The 24540-nt window shown below is 37.8% G+C and overlaps 2 protein-coding genes across 3 annotated transcripts in view; both read right to left on the bottom strand.

Moving 5' to 3' along the window:
• Positions 1-24540, bottom strand: part of LOC131691768 (serine/threonine-protein phosphatase rdgC) — a 217539-nt gene that overhangs the window by 135253 nt on the left and 57746 nt on the right. The window lies entirely within an intron of this gene.
• Positions 17910-18722, bottom strand: LOC131686974 (collagen alpha-1(I) chain-like). The gene has a single exon (XM_058971007.1). The coding sequence runs from the start codon at positions 18720-18722 to the stop codon at positions 17910-17912; it is 813 nt and encodes a 270-aa protein (XP_058826990.1).

The raw sequence follows: 24540 nt of genomic DNA, 5'->3' as shown, positions 1-24540 counted from the left end.
TTTCGATTTAAAATGGCGTTTAGAATCATATTCAAAAAGAAAATTTTATTTTTGACTGCAAATAGTATGAATTATAAAAATATGTCAAAAGTTGTTGTTGGGAACACTTTTTTATTGAAAGTTTCTCCATGATCCAAATACACTAAAAAAGTTGCTTTTACGTCTTTAAAACGATAAACATTAGATTGTTGACATTTTATGATGGGGTAACGCGAATAACTTTTAAAAAGAGCATAATTACTCGAATTAATTGTTTTTGATGGAGCAAAATTCCAAATATCTCGAAAACTATCGCATTTTGGAAGATTTTTGTTAAATGCATTTTGATTTTAAATAATGCTTAAAATGATATTCTGTAATAATATTACAATTTTGTATGCCAATTAACATGAAATTTAAAAACATGTATAAAGTTATTGTTAGAAAAACTTTTTTACCGATAAGTTCTCCATCATGCGATTACATTCAAAATGTTTCTTTTCTCTTTAGGTTTTTTTTGACAAAATATAAAAATGGGTTTTTTCGCAATTTAAATTTTTAAAATAAATTTTTATTTTTTTGAAAAATGACACAACATTTTTTTCAGTGTATATTTTTTCGGGCAGAAGTACTCATTCCCTGTAACTCGTTCTCCGATAGTTTTGCTGTATAAAATACAGTAATCGAACAACAAAATTTTGAAATTCATGCACGTAGAAACGTTTACGCCCTTTTGAAAAATTGCTCTTGTATCAAAATATTCCAATTGCCAGAGAATATCATGGAGATTCATAAACCGAACACACCTGCAAAGTTTCGTTCGAATCGACGATGGTCATATTTTGCGGTCGGCCGGTTTCTCATGGAATCCCTCTTTAGCGATCGGTTCGGTCAATGTGCTTGAGCTTGAGCTTGAGTTTGTGCTATCACCCCTGGCTGCTACTTCGTTATCGATCTGGACTAGCTGATGTTACACAGGTAATAAGTAGATAATTATGCTTGGGAGTAGCGAAACATCTTTCAATGTGCATCTTATGGTAATCCTAAAGTGTTATTAATCAATACCGGCGTGTGCCAGGCCCGAACGTAGATCGCGGAAGGAAAGGCAAAGAATAGCTAATCCGATACTTGCTTTTGCTAGAGGCCGTATATACTACTGCACACGCCACAAGTATCACGGGAGGAGAATATTTGTTAGTAAGTATAGAAGTTGGATTTTATTTCTTCTTTACCGATGCCAGAGAGGTGACTCCACTATCTGGACTAGATATCGATCCATCAACTCATGGACAGGGGACCAACGGTTTTACTTCCCTGCCGAAGGAATTCCAGATTTTTCCACCTCAAAAAAATATCAACGACCTCGAAAAACGAAAAAAAATTACTTATTTAGAATATTTGCTTCTCCAGTGTATTCAAACTTATGACCTATACAAAATATAGAGAATAGTGGACTCAAGTAGGTCAGTTGATTTTGACAAACAAGCACTCGTTGGAAAGGTTATACATCTGGCAATGTTTTGGTAATAATGGTTTCATGCCTGTCTAAATATTGTTCAAGCCAAACCCAATAAGCCGAAGGTACGTTTTTCGATGTTTTTAAAATCTGAAAGTAAGTTAGGTCACTACATTCGAGGTTGAATTAAACAATGTACACGCCTAGAAAATCATCGGTTCAACTTCTATTTGAAGAGTGTTTATACTGCAGATTATTTAAAAATTAAATTTATGTATTTCAGGTAAGAAAAGTGGCAAATTGATGTGAAAAATGATGAAACGGAGAAAGGAAATGTTGAAAAACATGTTGTTTCGGCAGCTGCGTCTTGTCTGTACTTGCGAATGATTTCTTCGGTGTCCTCGTCGTCGCCAGAGTGTGGAATTGAAGTTGTTCATTCCGGCTCTCGCGGTTGATTAGCTGTGAGACGATCAGTAGTGACCTATAGCGCTTCCGAACGGCTGACCTATCGTACCCCCAAGCGTACGATGAAACATTGTCCGTATTTTTTTCAAAAACCACAGCCACTTTTTCAAAAGCACCATTCCGCCCGGTCGATTGTTTTCCGTCAACTATTTTGTATAATTTGAATCGTGATACAATAAATCGACTGATTTTCTTCTTTTCGAGTTTCATAAATGCTTTATATGGATGAACCGGTCGGCAACGATGTATACATTTTTTCCAACGCTTACTATAAAGCGTTCAATTCGTACACATGCCCAAAGAAAGTAACTTGAGCTTTAAAGCCAAGGACGTAGCCAGCCAAAGGGTCCGATGCACGATCTCTAGCAAAGGTACCATAGTTGTTGAATTTTTCTGAGCTCTTTTTCGAAGAGATGTTCCGAAATATGGATTAGGGATAATGCTTCGAATGGCAAGTGATGTTTGATTAAGTTGATTACCTACCTGTAATCAAAAACTTGCCCATCGAAAAATTGTATGCATTTCAATATGTGCTAAAATGTTTTTTTAGAATGCGTGGAGTTGAGACAAAAACTCAATGTGGTTAACAACGATAATAATATTTCCGAAAGCAAAAAATGATGAAAAATGACGTCTTCCGTTTGTCCTTGGTAGGTCAAGATCAGTTTTTATAAGCAGTTGATTTTTGTTGTATTATCTATTATATTCATAGCCTTTAGGTGGGATTGAAAATAATAAAGATTTTAAAATATTTCAAGTTAGTGGCTATTAATTATGTATATTTCAGTTATGAATTGAATGGTGTAAAAACGTTTAGTATAAGAGAACTCGTTCTGGAGTTGTGAGCTTTCATCGTGAAGAAAAGAGAAATTGAATTTTTCCGAGACGATCACATTTTTTCGAACCAGTTAACTTTGGATGTGTAGTATCTTTGAAGAATATTACAACGTAAAGCAGCACCTCTTCTAATAAAACAATTTTGATGGTTAATCCTCCTAGAAATACTATATAAAATATTCATTCGTCAAACAAATTTACTTCGAAATTTAATGGATTCACCAAAATTTTCAAAAATGCTAATTTCAACAAACTTTGTTGAATGGGGCGGAAAAAGCGTGGTGGTAAGTCGATAGAGTGTACACAGCTCACTTGGGTTCGACTCCCAACCTCCGCACATAGAATTTTAATTTTTCATACCTAAAAAAAGAACCGAAATACCTTAAGGTTGAAGCCTCTATAATCAAAATAAGCAAAAAAAACTTTGTTGAAGACATTCCATAACTAATTTTATTGCAGACATGAATACTCCGTGTATTCAAAATATCGAAATATATTGGACTATATATGAGAGAAAACCTTTAAAACAAAACAAAAATAGTTTTTAGTCTATCGGATTCTCCTCATCAGTAGCTATCACCATCTTGATGCCAATTACATGATAAGTCTAAACTAGCACCAAATTAGCACTAGTTGGACGCTCAATTTTAAATCCAAAAATCATCTAATATCATTGAAGGCGATGGACGGAGTAGTTTTTTTTTTTATTTCAATTATAGAGGTTTTAACCTTAAGGTCATTCGCCTCTTCGGGATAGAAAAATCTCTTATAAAAAATTTCTATCCGTATGTGCGGGGTCGGGACTCGAACTCAGGTGCGCTACGTACAAGGCAATCAAATTACCAACTACGCTACGCCCACCCCATTGACGGAGTATTTTTCGGGAGATTTTGAGAAATCAGTAGACTCTAGGTATTTAAAGGCGACGGACGGACTGTATATTAGGGTGCCAATGGCACGTATGAGCAAAAAAACACTCATTTGTTTTTCAACCAGGCACCGTAGTATTGATGCAAAGTAGCTAAGATGGTTAAAAAACGTGAAGATTTAGTGTCATCTCAAATTTTTTTGTGGATAGCCTTTACGGAACTTGGAAAATATTAGAGTTTAGAAAGGGGGCTTTTAATTTCTTGTTGATGCAAGAAGCATTAGAAATGTATGAAACGTCGGATCTTGTATCATCTCGTGATTTCTGTAAAGGTTTTGGAATTAAAAGCTGCATTTCCAAACTCAGGTCGCATCTCAATTAAAAAATTTTATTGCCGCAGTAAGACAATTAGAGATTACTCCAGATCTGCATATTTCATGACATTATAGGATGTTTTTTTCTGAATGATGGGGAATTTTTTCGATGTTCTGTATTCTGTATATCAAGACACTATATTGAGAAGACTATTTTTAGGAACTGTGACATTGTTTGTGAATTGCTCATTGCAGTGCGTATTATTACATTCGAATCATTAGTCCAAGGGCCATCACGACATTCAAATTATTTCCCAGACATTTTCCACCCATCTTCTTGCAGCAAGTAAAACAAAGCTACGACTTATTCGGTAACAGATAAACTCAGAATTGTGATATTCTGTCTTTTATGAAGGACTACCACGTCTACATGCCCGCTCACAAAGTTTTTTTTTTTTTTTTTTTTTTTTTTTTTATTTCGATTATAGAGGTTTTAACCTTAAGGTCATTCGCCTCTTCGGGTTTGAAAAATCTCTTGTGAAAAATTTCGAACCCTATGTGCGGGGTCGGGACTCGAACCCAGGTGCGCTGCGTACAAGGCAATCGATTTACCAACTACGCCACCCCCACCCCCTCACAAAGTTGAAATCGACAGTGTAGTCATTGATTCGAGTTTGTCATGCACTACTGAAGCACGGGGTTATTTCAAACACCCCTTACTCCAGCGAGCAAAGATTCTGAATGACAATTACACTGGACGGGAGAAAATGGTGTGTACTCTCAAAATTCATGTCAGGTAACTTTTGGCAGGAGACTCTATATAACCATCTCGCGTACAAAAAGCATCCGACTAATGTGAAGCATTCCCTTAAAAATGCTCTTAATATTCTATTACAGAAATACTAAAAATAGCAGCGCCACTCACAACCATAAATCATTATGCTCACTTGACTCAGCCTAAGTAGCAATTGTGGTTTTAGTTCTTAAAGAGCAATTTTGGTTTTAGAGAGCTTCTTAAAACTTAGATTGCACTTGTAGCATGCTATAAAACTTTAAATGCTACTTGGGAGAAGCGTGACTCTGATTATCACCATGTGTAGGCATATTTTACTGCTCCGAAAACTATAGGCAGGTGAGATTACTTATAAAGGTTTAAATTTTTCTCTTGAGAGGCCGTCAAATATACCAGCTTGAGGAACCTCTGACACAAAGTCTTGGAGATAAAACAAGGAATTTCCAACGCTTCTAGGAACTGCAATAGTCTCATATGATATAACCAGACAATCAACCACAAATTCAACTTAGTGCAAAACGCGTTGATCACTGGCAACTTTGTGATATTACGGAACTCTTTCTGGCATCGGGAAGACTTCAGCGTAGCGTACTCTTTTAGCGCCTTTGGTGGGGTCTCAAATGTGCACTACTTTGATAAAGTACGGTTTTTGTTTTAGTGTTTCGGATTCTCCTCGTCAGTAACTAGCACCAACTGGGTGTCTAGTTAGACGATGTATGTAAGCTAGTACCCAAATTAGCACTAGTTAGACACTAAAATCCAAAAAGTCACACGTCTTGTGTGAACACTAAACAACTGGCTTATACCGAACAAACAGAACTTCTGTGCTTACTATCGAGACATCACTCGCTAGTGCTAATTTGGGTACTAGCTTAGATACATCGTCTAACTAGACACCCAGTTGGTGCTAGTTACTGACGAGGAGAATCCAAAACACTAAAACAAAAACCGTACTTTATGTAAGGTATGTGCCCTTATGCACAAAAAGCCGTGTGGTGTCCGGCGGGCTGAAATCTTTTTGCACTATTTCAACCAAGAATAGAACCTCTGGGAACTGCTCCCATGTCGTAAGAGGCGACTAACAACATGCTAGGAGTTCCTAGGCCGACGTTTTGCTCCGTACCGAAGACTTAATCTGGACGGACCTTAAGGTTTTCCATATTACCCTCTTCTCTTTCCAGTCTGTATTTAGTGAATCACTGACATATACTCACCTTTTCTGATTCGCCTTTCTTGATTGTGTACCAACGTTTTAAGTTTCTTCTGGCGGTTGTATATTAGCCGTAAATGACGAAATCTAATTCTACACTAAGTAACAGAATATATTAATATACCGGCACTTCCACGCCAAGGTTTAACTTCCAAAGCTTTGGTTTAAAAACCGTTTTTAAAAAATGGAAACTTTCATGTAGGAAATTTATTGAATTGGCCTAAGATGGAGCTGTCGAATTTCACAAAAAGCTTTTTATGTTGCAAGTGATCTGTAGTTGTGTTAAATTAGGTATTTTTCTATTATATTTGGAACCGTCTACCGACAAATCTACATTTACGAATACCTCCAAAAGTGACTCCTTGAGGTCTCATGAAGGCCTGACACTAGCTTTATGATACTTTTGCTTTTCTAAACAGTAATAAAAATCTTAACATTCAAGAACTTCACTTTGTCAGAAAATGTAGGGCCATCGGAAGCTAAAACTTCGTAAAATCGCACTCCTGGTCCTTTTTTCAAAATCATCCAGTGCAGTACTCTACGTCACTCGTTCGAATTTGCACCGCTCATATGGTAGTCGGTATTTGCTAGTATTGCTGTTCTCCCATCCATTCTGGTCGTCAAACGGTGGGATAGCAAAATTCTCACTAGTTTCCTATCTCATGCCTCCACGCGAGTCTAAGTCTATTGATGATATTTGGTCCTTAGACCGGCGACGACTGGGTGCTATCAGCTTTTTGTCGATAGTAGCAGAATGAGAGGGTGCGAACAGATCTAGTCGAGAAAACATTGCCGTAAAAATGAATAGTTGATCGGAAATTAGCCCCAATACGACTAATCTGACTAGTATCTATGAACACGGGTCAATACGTATTGAAAATTCGCCGCGTCTGTTTTTATGAACCTAATTTAAAGCTCCGTTATTGCTAACAAGCCCGTGCATCAGGTTAACAATCCTTTATATTTCCCTTCAGTGTTCGGTATTATCGCTCGTATACTTGTATTCCACAAACAATCCGATATGAAAATAAGAAATACTTTCCTTGATTTGTAACATCTCGCGCTATTTTTGCCAGTATAATATGTTGTCACTCGGTAGTTTTGAAGCCAATAAATATATCGTAGAGAAGAAGTAGCGAATTCTGTCCAAATACTGTTGCAATAAATAGTGATCCGGCCCATTACGCAGATAAGATTAGCTTTTCTAGGCAATACTCCCACGATCGGCTGTGTGGAGTTCAAATTGCTTTTGTTTAGGGAACATAGTATACTCTCGGTAGCCGGCTGCCCAGAGTTTAAAAATAACAAAAACTAAACAAGATCTTCTCTTTTTCGAGTGATCGTGCACTCGAAGACTAATTAAACAACTACCTAATAAAATATGCTGTACAGGTCGCATCGTTTGCTTGGAGCGAATCCTAGACCTGATACCCTTCCAAACTACCAACTCCGCGACACCTATGGAAGAGTCTGATGAATCGTCGTCCTTCCGTTAAGTAGGTGGAGCATCAACACTTCCCGTCTACCTTATCCTTTATCCTTCCCCGTGAACGATGGAGATGGGGGCGGCCGGCAATGATGGCTATCATGCTGTTGAGGTTTTAATATGGGTCGGATTGGTATGAATTCCTACTTACCACTTCCTAAGCAACTCTTATTAGATAATCAGCAGTCAAACATGATGAAGTCAGTGTGCAATCCGCCAAAATCATCGTCACAACGCAACGCAACGCAACGCAACGCAACGGTATGTGCCCTTATGCACAAAAAATTTGGCATCGTCCAAAAAATTTTCCCATTTGGGAATTTGCACTACTTTGATGTTTACATTGGCTTTCTTTTCAGTTAGATTTTCGAACAATAAGTTAGTGTGTGCTTGGAAATGGCACTCCTTGCATGGGTTATCTTATGCTTTATCCTCACTTATTTTGTAAAATAGATCACGATTTCAGCGCCCCCCTAAGCTTCAGGCCCTTGGCAGGGGCCAACCCGGCCAACCGCACGCTACGGCTCTGGTAATCTATGAGGTATATATATAGGTGTGGCAGAACACACGGTTTGCTAGTGTTGGCAACCAAAAATATGTAAAAATATGTAAACAAGTCAATTTATTCTGTGATCACTCACACCACTCATGTAAGATTCATCTTTCGAATACCAAAGTGCCATCTTCGCCATACCTGTATATACGACATTGTCTGGTAATACCATATATAGAAAAAAGGTTCCGCATAAAAAACGCGTTGCTCAAAAAATCAACATAAGAGTCGCTTAAAAAATTTCAGCGTATATCGAAACATAATTTCTGGTATCGGTTTTGAAATCCGGTATTATTTTTCTAAATTCTTGGCTCTCTCCCGAAACTTTTTTCTGGCTACGTGCTTGCCTTAAACAAAACTGTTTTCACTTCCTTAAGATAATTTTGGCTCCAACAAGAACGTCATTGAACTAAGGAACTATGAAGTTTTAAGGAAATTTAAAATATTCTCGAGACACTTTTAAAACCCGTCCATCATATAAAACTAAAAAATAGATTACACCAATTAGTAAATAGATTGTTACTTGGGATAGATTGTACTCGAGACAACAGAAACCTCTCAGTTAACTAACTTCAATTCTATATGTGAATAGGAAACGTAGTTTCGATAACATCAATTGTTCAATGCCATGTTCAACGGAAAACGAATTGAAATTCGCTTCGGGGCATTCAAGTTTTGTTTCTCGTTTCATAGCAATACCGGGAAAACTAATGCACAGAGTTGTGTTAACATAAATATAGGTAATAATAATAGCAGATTCACTTCGGCAAAATTGGTTCCTAATAGCCATACTGTATCACATTAACACAGCAGTACCCATTAGACTCAGCAAACAATCTCGCTTCGTGCCACACTCAGTGTAACGTGTGACACTCAGTCAATATGTATTCACCTCGGTTCGCACGATCGGCACCTGATGTGTGCAGATGTCAAACGTTATTTTGGAGTATTCAGTCATGTTTTTGCTCCATTTTCCTATTATCTGCGACGTACCGTGTACCGCACAGTTGTCGAGAGCTGGACTAATGATGTACGTAACTAAAGTTTTTCACTGAAACGCTGTAGAGATTTCTCCCTCTATTATATTGATAGGGTACTAAACTGAATAGTTTTGTTGGTGTCTATTTTACCCAGTTCTTGTCATTCGTGAAAAACTATTAAAAATTAATGTCTCTGAAATAATTAATGACTTTAAAAATTGAGACCCCTTCTACCAATGAGTACGATAGTGGACATGTATTTAGTTGTGCGTCTCACAGCTATCAATAAAAGAATAAGACTAAGTATTAACAATAGATAAGTGGATCGCTTATATTTGATATTTTGGAAATGTTATACCTCACCGGATAAAAATAACGGAATCAAAGAAAGTCAAGATCAAGAAAGTCACCGTGAAAAGTGAAAAGTTACATCTTCGTTAAAAATGTGTAAGATAAAACACACAGGAAATAATAATTTATATTTAGACCACACTGTGATCTCGTTCTAACCACTGTGAAGTATGTACTAGGTCACGGAAAAGAAGAGAGTGCTAATGGATGGGAAAAATTGGCTTGCTCCCGGTTGGCAACCAGCCCTGTTTGCATTTACCCGAAACAGTGCAGTAAAAGCCGGTGTGAAACGAAAATCGACCTGACAACCTATAGAATGATATTCAGCGATAGATAGAAAACTGCAGCTGCCAGTTGAAATTAGTTTGCTCACATGCAAAGCAACGCAACGGTCTGCCGCGATCAGTTAGGGCCAAGGTCCTCTGATGAGTCACCATACGGCTAGGCGGCTATCGTCGGCCGACCGAATAAAAATCCCATTAAAGCGCCGTATTTTGACGTGGTGCCGGCTGTTCCGTCCACGCGTCACAGCACTGACGTACAAAAAAAGTTGGTTCTGTGCAGTACCGGTGAAGCCGTAAAATCGTATTTATTGAACATGTGCATCATACATATGGGGTTATGGACCTGTTTCAGGTATACTACGTTTGTGAGCAAAGGTATTGAAATCAGTTTAACTTTTAAATCCTCACTTCCGTTCAGGTGGCATTCAAAAAACATATTAGTCCCTCTAAACAAGGTCCTAATATGCGTCAAAACTGTTAGTGGTTGGCCTATAAAATGTAATATTGATGACGTAAACACTACCTTAGACACTTTCACACATACGAGCATAGAGGCAGTTTTCGTTTTAACGCATGCTAAGCCCTTCCTATACAAGGACTTTGGTACCTTTGAAACATATGACAGGAATAGTAGGCGGCTCATCTACTTTTCACACTCAAAGCAGTAGAAATAAAAACAGTGCACAAATAGGGCTCTTTACATACAATTACAGACGAACCCCCTGTTATTTTGCTGTTGTCTGACGGTCTGAAAGCAGTTTTCTATAAATATATTACCGCTCTTTGCAACGATCATGGGGGTATGCATGGAGCTGACGGTAGTGAATATTTTAATAATTATATTTTCACTATGAACAAATGAGTCAAATTTTCTGCAGCTGACAGGTAGAACAGAGCAGACTTAATTTACGAGTACTTGGAAAAAAACACATCAGAAAAAAGCGTGCTAGAGCTATCAAGTGCACCAAAGGATCCAAGACGAGACTGAGACTTGTGGATGGAAAAAGCAAGTATCAAATTAGATTAACATTCTCAGTATGAGTTAAAACAAGAGGGAATGTGAACCTATAAAACTTCATTTGAAATGAATATCGTTTGCTTGGTATCTGGTCAACACATGTCGGGCCTATTGCCAACTCATACCAAAATAGTTTAGGTAGGTATTTCACGAGATTTCAAGAAAAGCAGGTGTCGCTTCCGAAGACATTTTTCCATTCGTCCGTTAGTACCTAGCACTAGGGGCGATGAAAGCATCCAGCGACACCAACATTCCAGTTTGAACTAAACTATTCCAGCCCCAGTCTACCGATTATTAGTGGAAGCCCATTACACACATACTCTTAGGGGCCGTACACAACTGACGCAGCTTTTTTTCGGCGATTTTCGACCCCTCCCTCCCCCCTCGTAGCATTTGGTCACAAAATTGTAACTTCCCCTTGTAAATAACGTAGCATTTCCCTACACTTCCCCCTACGCAACGCGGCGAGGGATGAAAAAAATACATATGTTTTTTAATTCTTTTAAATACATGTCCTTACAAACTTTTATCAATATTTTCATTATAACAGCAAATTGCGTACAAAATAAGCCCATTCTATGACAAATATAGTGTTAATAGTTTTGTTTTAAATTTTATATGTCATGCAGCACGAAGAGAAGTTCTCTCAGTTCACAATCCTACAGCTGCCAATTATGTTTGGTTGAATCCGAAGAGAAAATTTAATTCAGCTATCAAACTAACTAGCTAACAACATTAGTAAGATGGGATGTTTTCGACTGGTGATTAAATAATCTAAGGTGAGTTTCGGCAGTACAGTCAAATATCTTTGCGTCGATTATTTCTTTATCTTCGCCAACGTTTCGACTGAATATCCCATCTTACTTATAAACATGGCAATCAATGAATCAACATCATTTTATGTGCAAATAGGACATACTTACGGACTATCCACAATGCAAATATAAAAATCATATGCACAAAATAACCAAAAACTCGGCAACATGCTCAATAGAAAGTACTTTCTTATCAAATGCAGGTTAAAAACGGTGTTTTCCCCAGCATATAAAACACGCTTTAAAATGTGCGTATGAGCTTCTAGCGGCACGGAGCCCTCTAAGTAAAAAGCTCACCAATGCTATTGGACGATTCCAAAAAACACTGCTGAATATCGAAATACAGGATACGTTCTACCGCATTAAAACACTAAACAGCGAAATTATTGCACTCAAACAACAAGTAATCGACAACATGCACTCCGAAACGTACAAATATTTCTTCTTCACACAAGAATTTGCCTACCACAAGAACTACCAACGTAAATCGGACAAAACAAACAAGAAATATCGTCGTATTTTTAATACTTCACAACAGCAATATCATCAAGAACTACCAACGCTAAACCAAAATGCCATCCTCAACGCGACCGCCAAATAAATCCTTGCTGAAACCGTCACGCTTCTAAGCCTTGGTTTTCAAATTTGCACTACCATACCAAAACATAGACAAAATTCCATTTTTCCATCTGATAGCAGATGTAGAGAGCATCCTAACGAAACAAAGCGACCAGAACATAAGATAACATACCAGATGCCAAATCATCAACCAAATACAAAACTTGCTTCACCGCTCCAAGCACAGCACAACACAGCAAGGAGTCCACTGGAAAAATTCTATGACAAAGCCGTTACCGTAACAAAGAGATTTATCAAGGACAACCCAGATATTCTCATCATTGAGGCAACAGGACCATTATTATGGATATCAAAGACTACAACACCAAAATACATCAATTGATCATTGACATCAACATATACCAGCCCATAAAATCAGATCCAACAGCAAAATATCAACGTCAGAATAACAGCATAGTTCAGCGTCTGTTCAATCTAAAATAGAGGTGTGCGCCGCGCCGCCGATATCAGGTAAGAATCGGCGGCGCGCCGATGTGCTTACTATTTTTACATGCAATCGATGGCGCGGCGCGGCGGCGGCGGCGTGGCGCATACCTCTAATCTAAAACTCATCGACAACAAAACAAAACACCGACTGATGAGTTACAACGCGACCTGTCCACGTATTTACGGTCAACCCAAAGCGCACAAACCAAACCTCCCATTACGCCCCATAGTACCAAACATCACGTCACCAACGTACAATTTAGCGAAACACATTTCCAACATCCTGCAACGATCCCCAAACTGCCAATACAATGCTACAGATTCCAAGAACTTCTGCTAATATGCAAACAATCTACCTGTACCACCCGAACACCTCCTCGTTTCGTTCGATGTAATATCGGATCCTCGACAACAGCTACAAACCCAGCGCTATCCCCATCTTGGAGGTGTGCCACATCGCCACTACTTCTCACGCGGTAAACCGCCGAACAAACACCGACAATTTAAATAGTGCTTACTCCAACATTCTTGCATCCATCAAGGAATTGAGAGCGAGAAAAGACTTAACTTCCATCGCTCTCCAAAAACCAGACATAACCCATACATCCATAACAAGCAGCTAGAAAACCATTATAGTGATCAGACCTAGTGCGCGTTCCCAGCGAATTTAACGAGTGATTATACATTTTTTAAAAACTCATTTAACGATCTCGATGAGTAAGCTCCGTAAGTTCAAACCACCTCACAATAATTTGAAATATCTCACCACCAAAGTCCTCACCTACCTATCAATCTATTTATCTATCTATCTATCTATCTATCTATCTATCTATCTATCTATCTATCTATCTATCTATCTATCTATCTATCTATCTATCTATCTATCTATCTATCTATCTATCTATCTATCTATCTATCTATCTATCTATCTATCTATCTATCTATCTATCTATCTATCTATCTATCTATCTATCTATCTATCTATCTATCTATCTATCTATCTATCTATCTATCTATCTATCTATCTATCTATCTATCTATCTATCTATCTATCTATCTATCTATCTATCTATCTATCTATCTATCTATCTATCTATCTATCTATCTATCTATCTATCTATCTATCTATCTATCTATCTATCTATCTATCTATCTATCTATCTATCTATCTATCTATCTATCTATCTATCTATCTATCTATCTATCTATCTATCTATCTATCTATCTATCTATCTATCTATCTATCTATCTATCTATCTATCTATCTATCTATCTATCTATCTATCTATCTATCTATCTATCTATCTATCTATCTATCTATCTATCTATCTATCTATCTATCTATCTATCTATCTATCTATCTATCTATCTATCTATCTATCTATCTATCTATCTATCTATCTATCTATCTATCTATCTATCTATCTATCTATCTATCTATCTATCTATCTATCTATCTATCTATCTATCTATCTATCTATCTATCTATCTATCTATCTATCTATCTATCTATCTATCTATCTATCTATCTATCTATCTATCTATCTATCTATCTATCTATCTATCTATCTATCTATCTATCTATCTATCTATCTATCTATCTATCTATCTATCTATCTATCTATCTATCTATCTATCTATCTATCTATCTATCTATCTATCTATCTATCTATCTATCTATCTATCTATCTATCTATCTATCTATCTATCTATCTATCTATCTATCTATCTATCTATCTATCTATCTATCTATCTATCTATCTATCTATCTATCTATCTATCTATCTATCTATCTATCTATCTATCTATCTATCTATCTATCTATCTATCTATCTATCTATCTATCTATCTATCTATCTATCTATCTATCTATCTATCTATCTATCTATCTATCTATCTATCTATCTATCTATCTATCTATCTATCTATCTATCTATCTATCTATCTATCTATCTATCTATCTATCTATCTATCTATCTATCTATCTATCTATCTATCTATCTATCTATCTATCTATCTATCTATCTATCTATCTATCTATCTATCTATCTATCTATCTATCTATCTATCTATCTATCTATCTATCTATCTATCTATCTATCTATCTATCTATCTATCTATCTATCTATCTATCTATCTATCTATCTATCTATCTATCTATCTATCTATCTATCTATCTATCTATCTATCTATCTATCTATCTATCTATCTATCTATCTATCTATCTATCTATCTATCTATCTATCTATCTATCTATCTATCTATCTATCTATCTATCTATCTATCTATCTATCTATCTATCTATCTATCTATCTATCTATCTATCTATCTATCTATCTATCTATCTATCTATCTATCTATCTATCTATCTATCTATCTATCTATCTATCTATCTATCTATCTATCTATCTATCTATCTATCTATCTATCTATCTATCTATCTATCTATCTATCTATCTATCTATCTATCTATCTATCTATCTATCTATCTATCTATCTATCTATCTATCTATCTATCTATCTATCTATCTATCTATCTATCTATCTATCTATCTATCTATCTATCTATCTATCTATCTATCTATCTATCTATCTATCTATCTATCTATCTATCTATCTATCTATCTATCTATCTATCTATCTATCTATCTATCTATCTATCTATCTATCTATCTATCTATCTATCTATCTATCTATCTATCTATCTATCTATCTATCTATCTATCTATCTATCTATCTATCTATCTATCTATCTATCTATCTATCTATCTATCTATCTATCTATCTATCTATCTATCTATCTATCTATCTATCTATCTATCTATCTATCTATCTATCTATCTATCTATCTATCTATCTATCTATCTATCTATCTATCTATCTATCTATCTATCTATCTATCTATCTATCTATCTATCTATCTATCTATCTATCTATCTATCTATCTATCTATCTATCTATCTATCTATCTATCTATCTATCTATCTATCTATCTATCTATCTATCTATCTATCTATCTATCTATCTATCTATCTATCTATCTATCTATCTATCTATCTATCTATCTATCTATCTATCTATCTATCTATCTATCTATCTATCTATCTATCTATCTATCTATCTATCTATCTATCTATCTATCTATCTATCTATCTATCTATCTATCTATCTATCTATCTATCTATCTATCTATCTATCTATCTATCTATCTATCTATCTATCTATCTATCTATCTATCTATCTATCTATCTATCTATCTATCTATCTATCTATCTATCTATCTATCTATCTATCTATCTATCTATCTATCTATCTATCTATCTATCTATCTATCTATCTATCTATCTATCTATCTATCTATCTATCTATCTATCTATCTATCTATCTATCTATCTATCTATCTATCTATCTATCTATCTATCTATCTATCTATCTATCTATCTATCTATCTATCTATCTATCTATCTATCTATCTATCTATCTATCTATCTATCTATCTATCTATCTATCTATCTATCTATCTATCTATCTATCTATCTATCTATCTATCTATCTATCTATCTATCTATCTATCTATCTATCTATCTATCTATCTATCTATCTATCTATCTATCTATCTATCTATCTATCTATCTATCTATCTATCTATCTATCTATCTATCTATCTATCTATCTATCTATCTATCTATCTATCTATCTATCTATCTATCTATCTATCTATCTATCTATCTATCTATCTATCTATCTATCTATCTATCTATATATATAAAAGTCAAAGTTTGTATGTATATGATTTATAGACTCCCAAACGGCTTAACCGATTTCCGTAAAAATTTGTACACAGTAGGTATTTGGTATGGGGCGTGTTTGTGTGCTATTAGTTGGAGATTATCTGCCCGCCAGATGGCGCTTTGGAATAAATTATGTTTTCGTCTTATTTCGCAGAGTGTCGCAGCAACGCGCGATGGGTATTAGCTAGTACTATATATACTTCCATAGCGATATCAGATGTTAACCCAATCGAAACTGACTGTTACCCGTATATAAAACGATTTGTGACTTTGTCGAACTTTGTCGAGTGAGTAGATTTTCGGTTTTATGTTTTTATGTTATATATGTTTTATGCTTAAATTGTCCCTTTAATAAATGTGCCCTGAAGAAGGCCCAAACCGCGGGTCGAAACGTTGGCGAAGATAAAGAAATAATCGACGCAAAGATATTTGACTGTACTGCCGAAACTCACCTTAGATTAACAACATTAGCTTACTAATGTAGCAAGTTAAATCCGCATACAAAATCTTTTCGTTTTTTGCGAACTTGCAATTCTGCAAATCGTAAAATTCACCACATGAAAAACCGCGTGAAAAGTTACTTGTGTGAATTTAAATTTATTTCTCATGGAAATGAAGGAACATTAAATTCTCTAATCTATAAGTTTTTTTAATGCTACGTCGCACAACATCCGACCCTACCCTCCCCCTCGTCACATTTCGTCACATATTTCATATACCCCCCTACCCCCCCAAAATGCTACTTCATTTATGCATGGCCCCTTATATATGTTACTATGTTTCAATTGCCGCTAGGATCTACTGTATCGTAGTCCAATATAGTTCTTTTTTAAATCATCCGAAGGCAAATATGCCGAACAATGGACGTATCTCCTGTCAATGTGATTGTGATAGAAAAAATATCGCGAGTTGGGAAGTCAAATATTGGTATGCATCAAGTATGCATGCACGAGGCATTTCACTAGGGTTTGCCATTCAATTTTTGTTGAAAATTACGAAGATGGGGTTATATAGCTTTCCAATTTAGAAGTTTTTTTTATGGAAATACGGCTCTTGAACCAAAATTATGGAAGCGTTTCCTGCCTGAACAAGACTGGATAGATTAATAGCTGTTTATACGTTTATGCTGAAGGTTAATTTACGCTACTCTAACCATGGTCGATCGGACCACTAGACATTTCATCACCAGCACTGCAACTAGAAGGTACCAAACACGTTGGCTAGCAAAGCGCACTCCAAAATGAGTATAAGGACATGACCTCTTACGACATGGAAGAATAAACCCATTGGATCGGTTCTTGGGTCATTTGACCGGAAGGGGCCATTTGACTGGAAGGGGCCATTTGACCGGAAGGGGCCATTTGACCGGAAGGGGCCATTTAACCGAAACGGGCCATTTGACCGAAACGGGTCATTTGAACGAAGGCGGCATTTACCCGGAAGCGGTCATTTGACTGGAAGGGGCCATTTGACCGGATCGGGCCATTCGACAGGATCGGGCCATTTGACCGGATCGGGCCATTTGACCGGAAGGGGCCATTTGACTAGAAGGGGCCATTTGACTGGAAGGGGCCATTTGACCGGAAGGGGCCATTTGACCGGAAGGGGCCATTTAACCGAAACGGGCCATTTGACCGAAACGGGTCATTTGAACGAAGGAGGAATTTGACCGGAAGCGGTCATTTGACTGGAAGGGGCCATTTGACCGGATCGAGCCATTCGACAGGATCGGGCCATTTGACCGGATCGGGCCATTTGACCGGATCGGGCCATTTGACTGGAAGAAGCCATTTGACTGGAAGGGGCCATTTGACCGGAAGGGGCCATTTGACCGGAAGGGCCCATTTGACCGGAAGGGCACATTTGACCGGAAGGGCCCATTTGACCGGAAGGGCCCATTTGACCGGAAGGGCCCATTTGACCGGAAGGGCCCATTTGACCGGAAGGGCCCATTTGACCGGAAGGGCCCATTTGACCGGAAGGGCTCATTTGACCGGAAGGGCTCATTTGACCGGAAGGGCCCATTTGACCGGAAGGGCCCATTTGACCGGAAGGGCCCATTTGACCGGAAGGGCCCATTTGACCGGAAGGGCCCATTTGACCGGAAGGGCCCATTTGACCGGAAGGGCCCATTTGACCGGAAGGGCCCATTTGACCGGAAGGGCCCATTTGACCGGAAGGGCTCATTTGACCGGAAGGGCTCATTTGACCGGAAGGGCCCATTTGACCGGAAGGGCCCATTTGACCGGAAGGGCCCATTTGACCGGAAGGGCCCATTTGACCGGAAGGGCCCATTTGACCGGAAGGGCCCATTTGACCGGAAGGGCCCATTTGACCGGAAGGGCCCATTTGACCGGAAGGGCCCATTTGACCGGAAGGGCCCATTTGACCGGAAGGGCCCATTTGACCGGAAGGGCCCATTTGACCGGAAGGGCCCATTTGACCGGAAGGGGCCATTTGACAAGAAAGGGGTCATTTGACCGAAAGAGTTATTTGACCGAAAGGGTCATTTGACTGAAAGGGTCATTTGACTGAAAGGGTCATTTGACTGAAAGGGTAATTTGATCGAAAGGGTTATTTGACCGAAAGGGTCATTTGACCGAAAGAGCGGGTTGAGGTAGCATCTCCCAACTGAGTGTCTCCAAGTAGTTTTGGACCATTTTTGACATGTGCGATGGAGGCTTCTCATGTCTTTGTTCATAACCTGGCCTTAGTTGGCAGCGGTGAGCATTGACAGTGTCAATTTTTTTTAAATTTTTAATTTTTTAATTTTTTGATTTACTTTTTTTTAATTTTTTTGTTTTCCAATAACACAGTGTTACTATAGGCCTTCACAACCATATGTTGTGATTAGGCAGACATTTCTTCAAATTAAAGCAAAAAAGTAGAGCTTCCCACATATGCTCTTTTGGTGGCACGAAATTAGACATGATTAGGCAAGGGAAAATGTAAGTTGTTATATGAAATCACTGATGATGTGCAATGATTGATGTAAACAGGTGTCGAACTCACAAAAAACTTATGTTTCTGTGGTAGCTAAATATGCTCACTAACACCATCTATGAGCAAACAGCGGATTAAAGTTTATACACCTGATACATAAAAAACTGAAAATGAATTGCATATTTCAACATCATGGAAATAAACATAATATGGTACAGTTCAAACTTCTGTAAATTTCTTCCGAATTAATTTTTCTGAGTCGGAAAATCCAACAAACCAAGTAAATTTCATACCTTTGTCAGTTGTCGTGTCTAAAAAGGTTAAAATGAAAAAGTTCTTCATCCTGAGAAAAGAAGAATATCCTAATAAATTATATAGCAATGAATCTGTAACCCTGAAATGAATGCATGTCACCTATCAATGTTTCTCTCTCTCTTTCTAAAAACTGAAGCTCTACGAAGTATATGGAAAATTTTACTCAATTTTCTTGCAGACAGATATAAAAGAAATGTACAGAAAGAACAACTCATGTTAAAAAGAATGAAAATTTTTCCGCAAATATCCGCAGAATATTTAGACCAATAATAACAAATATTGTAAACACAAGACACAGTACAGTCGTCAATTTAAGAGCAACAAATCACTTTCGTTACTAATTAAGTTGTATCTATATGTTTCTCTATCACGGCCAATAGAATAAGTATTTTTATATTACTTTCGGCCAAATAACTATTAAACCCAAATAAGTCGGCCCAATGACATTTGGCAAAATTGCAAACGACATTTGGCCAAATGACTCCTTCCAGGTAAACGGTATTCACCTGAAGGACCCGTTCTACCAATCGGCATTCGGCCAAATGATTCTTTCAGCTAATAAGCATTAAATCGTATAACCATTCGGCCAATTTGCCCTTTCGGCTGAGTGACAGTCAAACAAATACCGTACGGCAAAACAGCAGGCGGTTTTCGGCCAAATGACCGGACACCGCTAAAATGTACTAATATTGTCTGCTTCTGTTGGAGAATAGGAAAATTTCAAACTCTGATGGAACACAAAAGCTTTTTTACTGGAATTTTCTCCAGATAAATAGAGGCACGTGAATCCATTCATTTTGGTGAATGAATCAGATACAGTTCTTTCACAAAACTTTGCCCCCAAGCTGAGATTGACAGCTGACAACGCCTCAACCACTATTTTACGCATTTACCAGAACAGTGAAATCAATAGCCATTACTTTCAACCGAAACGCAGTTCGCCCAAAAACTAATCGAAATCAGAATGATTGCCACTTTTTTTCTGATGAATCATCCTGCCGTTTACCACAACTACCAACCATTTTCCCGATTCCAAAGGACTATTCGATCAACTGGAACGCCCGCAGTACGCACCGGCACCCTAAAGATGGATAGCCGGATCGTCCAAACGTTATAACCTCCATTAATCCGAGCTCCACTTTGATTGTGATAAATTTGAAGCGTTGTAGTGTGACCCTTCCGCCAGTTACCCAAATCGGGCACCCTCGCGTCCGTCGGTTGGGCACGCCACCCACAGAGAACATAAATATGACACGTGAGTGGGTTAAAGCCGTGTGTGGTAAAAATTGTGTACAGTCTCGCGGTTGTAATAGATTGGCGGAGGGAAAAAGCTTTTTTCTGTCTTCACATGGAAATGTGCAAATAGTACTAATTTTTATTTAAATAATCGCAATTTTGGTTTACCGTGTATACCTTGTACGGCTTCATACCAGTTTCGCTCCTCGATGACGGTTTGTTTGATTCAAGGCACCTTCGCCGCTCTATCACGGATAGAGACTATAGTATAAATCAATCAATCTTTGTCTTGGTTGCGGTACGCTTTCAGAGTAGTTGTTGTCGGTGTCGTTGTTGGCTGGCACAGCTGTCGATTCCAATGACTAGGATCTGAGGCTCAACGGAGATGGATGTGGTTTGCAGTAGAAGATTCAAATGTGATTCGGTAATATGTCAAAGCATCACTCAATTTATATAAAGCTATGGAGTGGTTGATGGGAACCATCACGGAAGGAGACGAATATTATACGTTGAATTGTGTTTCGATTTAGTCGGAGATGGGAAGATCGAAACAGTAAATAGGAATTTTAAAGCTCCGTTTAGAAACATGGTATGTCTTCTTTTATCATGACTACGACTAATCTTTCAATGTCAGGGACCCGTTTCAAAATTTCGGGAAAAGAGGAGTGATAGTTGTTGAACGTTACCAACTTTTACGGACTTACAAAAATTTGGAACTGATCAGTGAATATTGGTTTACCAATCAATCAAGTATATTGCATCTCAGAATATAAATCACTACTATATATAACACATAGATTTAAAAAAATGTTTTGAAAACAATGCAAAAAACGAAATTTTGCAATCAATTACAGGCAGAGCCATCAATAAAGAGCTTCAACCGAGCACCAAACTTCCGTAAAATTATGAATATAGGATCACTGCAGATTTGTCTCTTCGGAACCCGCTAATTGAGGACCTCGGACAGAACACTGTGCAGGTGATAATGGAAATGATTGATAATTGCAGTAATTTAACAACTAAACCGACGAAAAAAGAAGTTTTCTGGAGACTTTACGGACAGATCGGTTAAGTGAACAGACTATTGTTGCTTTCCCGGTTACAGAGATCACACAATCGGAAGAATTTGGACACTTGCAAAAACAATCAAGCGGGTTGGCATGAGAAGTTGACTAGTTCTCTTTGTTTCGATTTCACTAGTTCTTATCAGCTTAAAATGAGTTTCTTTTTTAGCGGGACATTACGCTTAACCGCGGGTTTGTTCGGGAACATAAGTTGTGTGTTGCTTTTTTGGAGCTAGCGTCGATTCGGCGCTAGTCTGTCCCTGTCACTAAGTTAGTGTTAGATTCTGACGAGACGAAGTCAAATCGCAAATTCCGTAAATTAGACTTTTTGCTGCTGCATGTGACATGGTGCCAGAATTATAGTGAGGTTTATCATTAAAATCTTCTCTTTCAGCGCGAGTTTGTTTTATCTTACTTCACGTGGATTATCGCTTTGTGCTTGAATCCGCAGGCCATTAACCCGGTTAGTGCATTTCTTATCATATAACCATAGTTAGATCAACGAGTAACGACCTCATTACGAACAACTGATTCGTTTTCTATTATTTTTATCAGGCGAAAATTAGATCATTAGAGAGGTTAACCATCCGAAACCCTTCCCGATAAGGCTATCACATTTACTGTTATTTTTTCTGGGGTTCATTGTGTACAGTCTATTCGGCTACCATCATTATCCCTACGCATGGTGCACCAAAATTCGACCAGAGCGCCACTTTTTCCACGCCTTTCGAGTTGGACAACGAACCATTTCGGTTGCGTTCAACCACGGATTCCTTTCACAGCATAACCGGCTATTTGACGTTGTTGATTTCCTTAACTACCAGCTGGTAGAGGACGGGTTCATTCAACCCAAACTCGAATGCGGGACCATTTCTCAGCTCAGTGAGCACAAAGGTTCTGCTGTCCTTGAAAGCATGCCCTTCGGAATGGGGGGGAGTATCTGTTTTCGCAATGTAGACGAGGCGATGAAGCAGAGAGGTTATGGCAAGGAGGGAGAAACTTTATTAAACAAATATAGGGTAATTTCGGGCGAGATGCCGCTCTCTCTATATCTCATATAGAGAGTTACTTTAGCACGGTAATACAATATGGCGAGTTTGTCTTTCGAAGAATTACAACACTGAAGATGTAAAATAATTCTTATTATTAAATTACAAAAATATTATTAATAAAATATGGTTTTTAGTGTTTCGGACTATCCCCGTCAGTAACTAACATCAACTTAATGCTAGTTAGATAAGTCCAAACCGGCACCAAATTGGCGCTAGATTGATTCTAAAATCCAAAAAAGTCGCACGTCTTATGTGGAACACTAAATAACTGGCTGGTACCGAGTGATGCCTCGATAGTAAGCACAGAATTTCTATAAAATATATCCACAAACTATCGGACCTAAGGGACCATCCATAAATGACGTAGCATTATATGGGGGAGGGGGGAGTTTTGTATTTTGTGATGATGTGTGACGACAGTGGGGTAGGGGGTCATGTCATACTGCGTAGCTTTTTTAAAGGGGAATACGGGTTGACCTGAGCTCACAACAATCTCAACCGTTTCATCTAACTAACATCGTTTTTGATTTTTTTTAATTTTTTACGGGGACAACGAGGGGGTGAGGGTTACCGTCAAGCTACGTAATTACCAGGAGGGTATATAGAAGTTTGTGACGAAATGCTACGGTGGGGGAGAGGGGTGTTAAAAATCACTCAAAAAATGCTACGTCATTTATGGATCATCCCTAACAGCGTGACATTGTAGTACGTTCACATTTTCGTAAATTTCGTTATTTTTCTTTCACTACGCTCACTATGCCAAAATGCCAGACGCTTGAGTACAAGTATTTCCTTGCATGCAATTTTGGTCTATTTCGACTAAATTTTCCAAAAATATTCCATCTCACCAAAACCCAGATGCACATGGGAATGAATTTGTAGTTGTGGTCCATTAGGAGGTTGATAACAGTCTATTTTCTTTCTCTGGACAAAACCAGCCTATATGTCGTGTCGCACCTGCGGGTTAAAGTTTCTCAACCCGGAATTGATCCACTGAGTTCCTGCTTCCATGGCTTAGGAGGCCACTGAAGACAGGAGCCCTCAAGTCAAGATGTTTCTCCGTGCCGAGGACTGAATGGCTGGCAGGACTAAAACATGCCTGTCGCCAAACATTGCTGTGCTATGCGAATCTGTGACACAATGGACGTTTGTTTCATCGCAAATCGTGGGATTCAAATGATGGTCATGTCCCTAACACCCATTTCGAGGTTCGCTATAGGCGATTATAAGTCAACGTGTTTGATATCTTCTAGTTGCTGTACAATAAGTGCTGATGATGAAATGTGTAGTGCTGTGATCGAGTATGATTAGAGTAACCCAAATTAATCTTCAGCATAAACGTACAGCAACTATGAATCTATCCCGCCTTGTGCAGGAAGGAAAACCTGTAGTTCAAGAACCGTATTTCCATATAGGAAACTTCTATGTTAGAAAGCTACTTAACCCCGTCCTCGTGGCTTTCAACAAAAATGACATATCACATCCACGTGAAATGCCTCGTGCATGTATACTTGCGAATAGTGCTATTGATGCTTGTCTTATATCCAATCTCACAACTCGCGATATTTGTGCTGTCACGGTAAATATAACTGTTAGCAACATAAACAAGAAATGCGTCAGTTGTTCGGCATATTTGCCGCATAATGAACCATCACCTTCTGATGA

The sequence above is a fragment of the Topomyia yanbarensis genome, chromosome 3 (assembly GCF_030247195.1).
Source record: "Topomyia yanbarensis strain Yona2022 chromosome 3, ASM3024719v1, whole genome shotgun sequence".
NCBI lineage: Eukaryota > Metazoa > Arthropoda > Insecta > Diptera > Culicidae > Topomyia > Topomyia yanbarensis.
Note: the sequence above shows the minus strand (reverse complement) of the source record. Positions and strands in the feature narration are given on the sequence as shown.

What these genes read in the sequence shown, in the direction of transcription:
- LOC131686974 (XM_058971007.1), bottom strand. Translation starts at nt 18,722, where the DNA reads ATGGCCCCTTCCGGTCAAATGGGCCCTTCCGGTCAAATGGGCCCTTCC.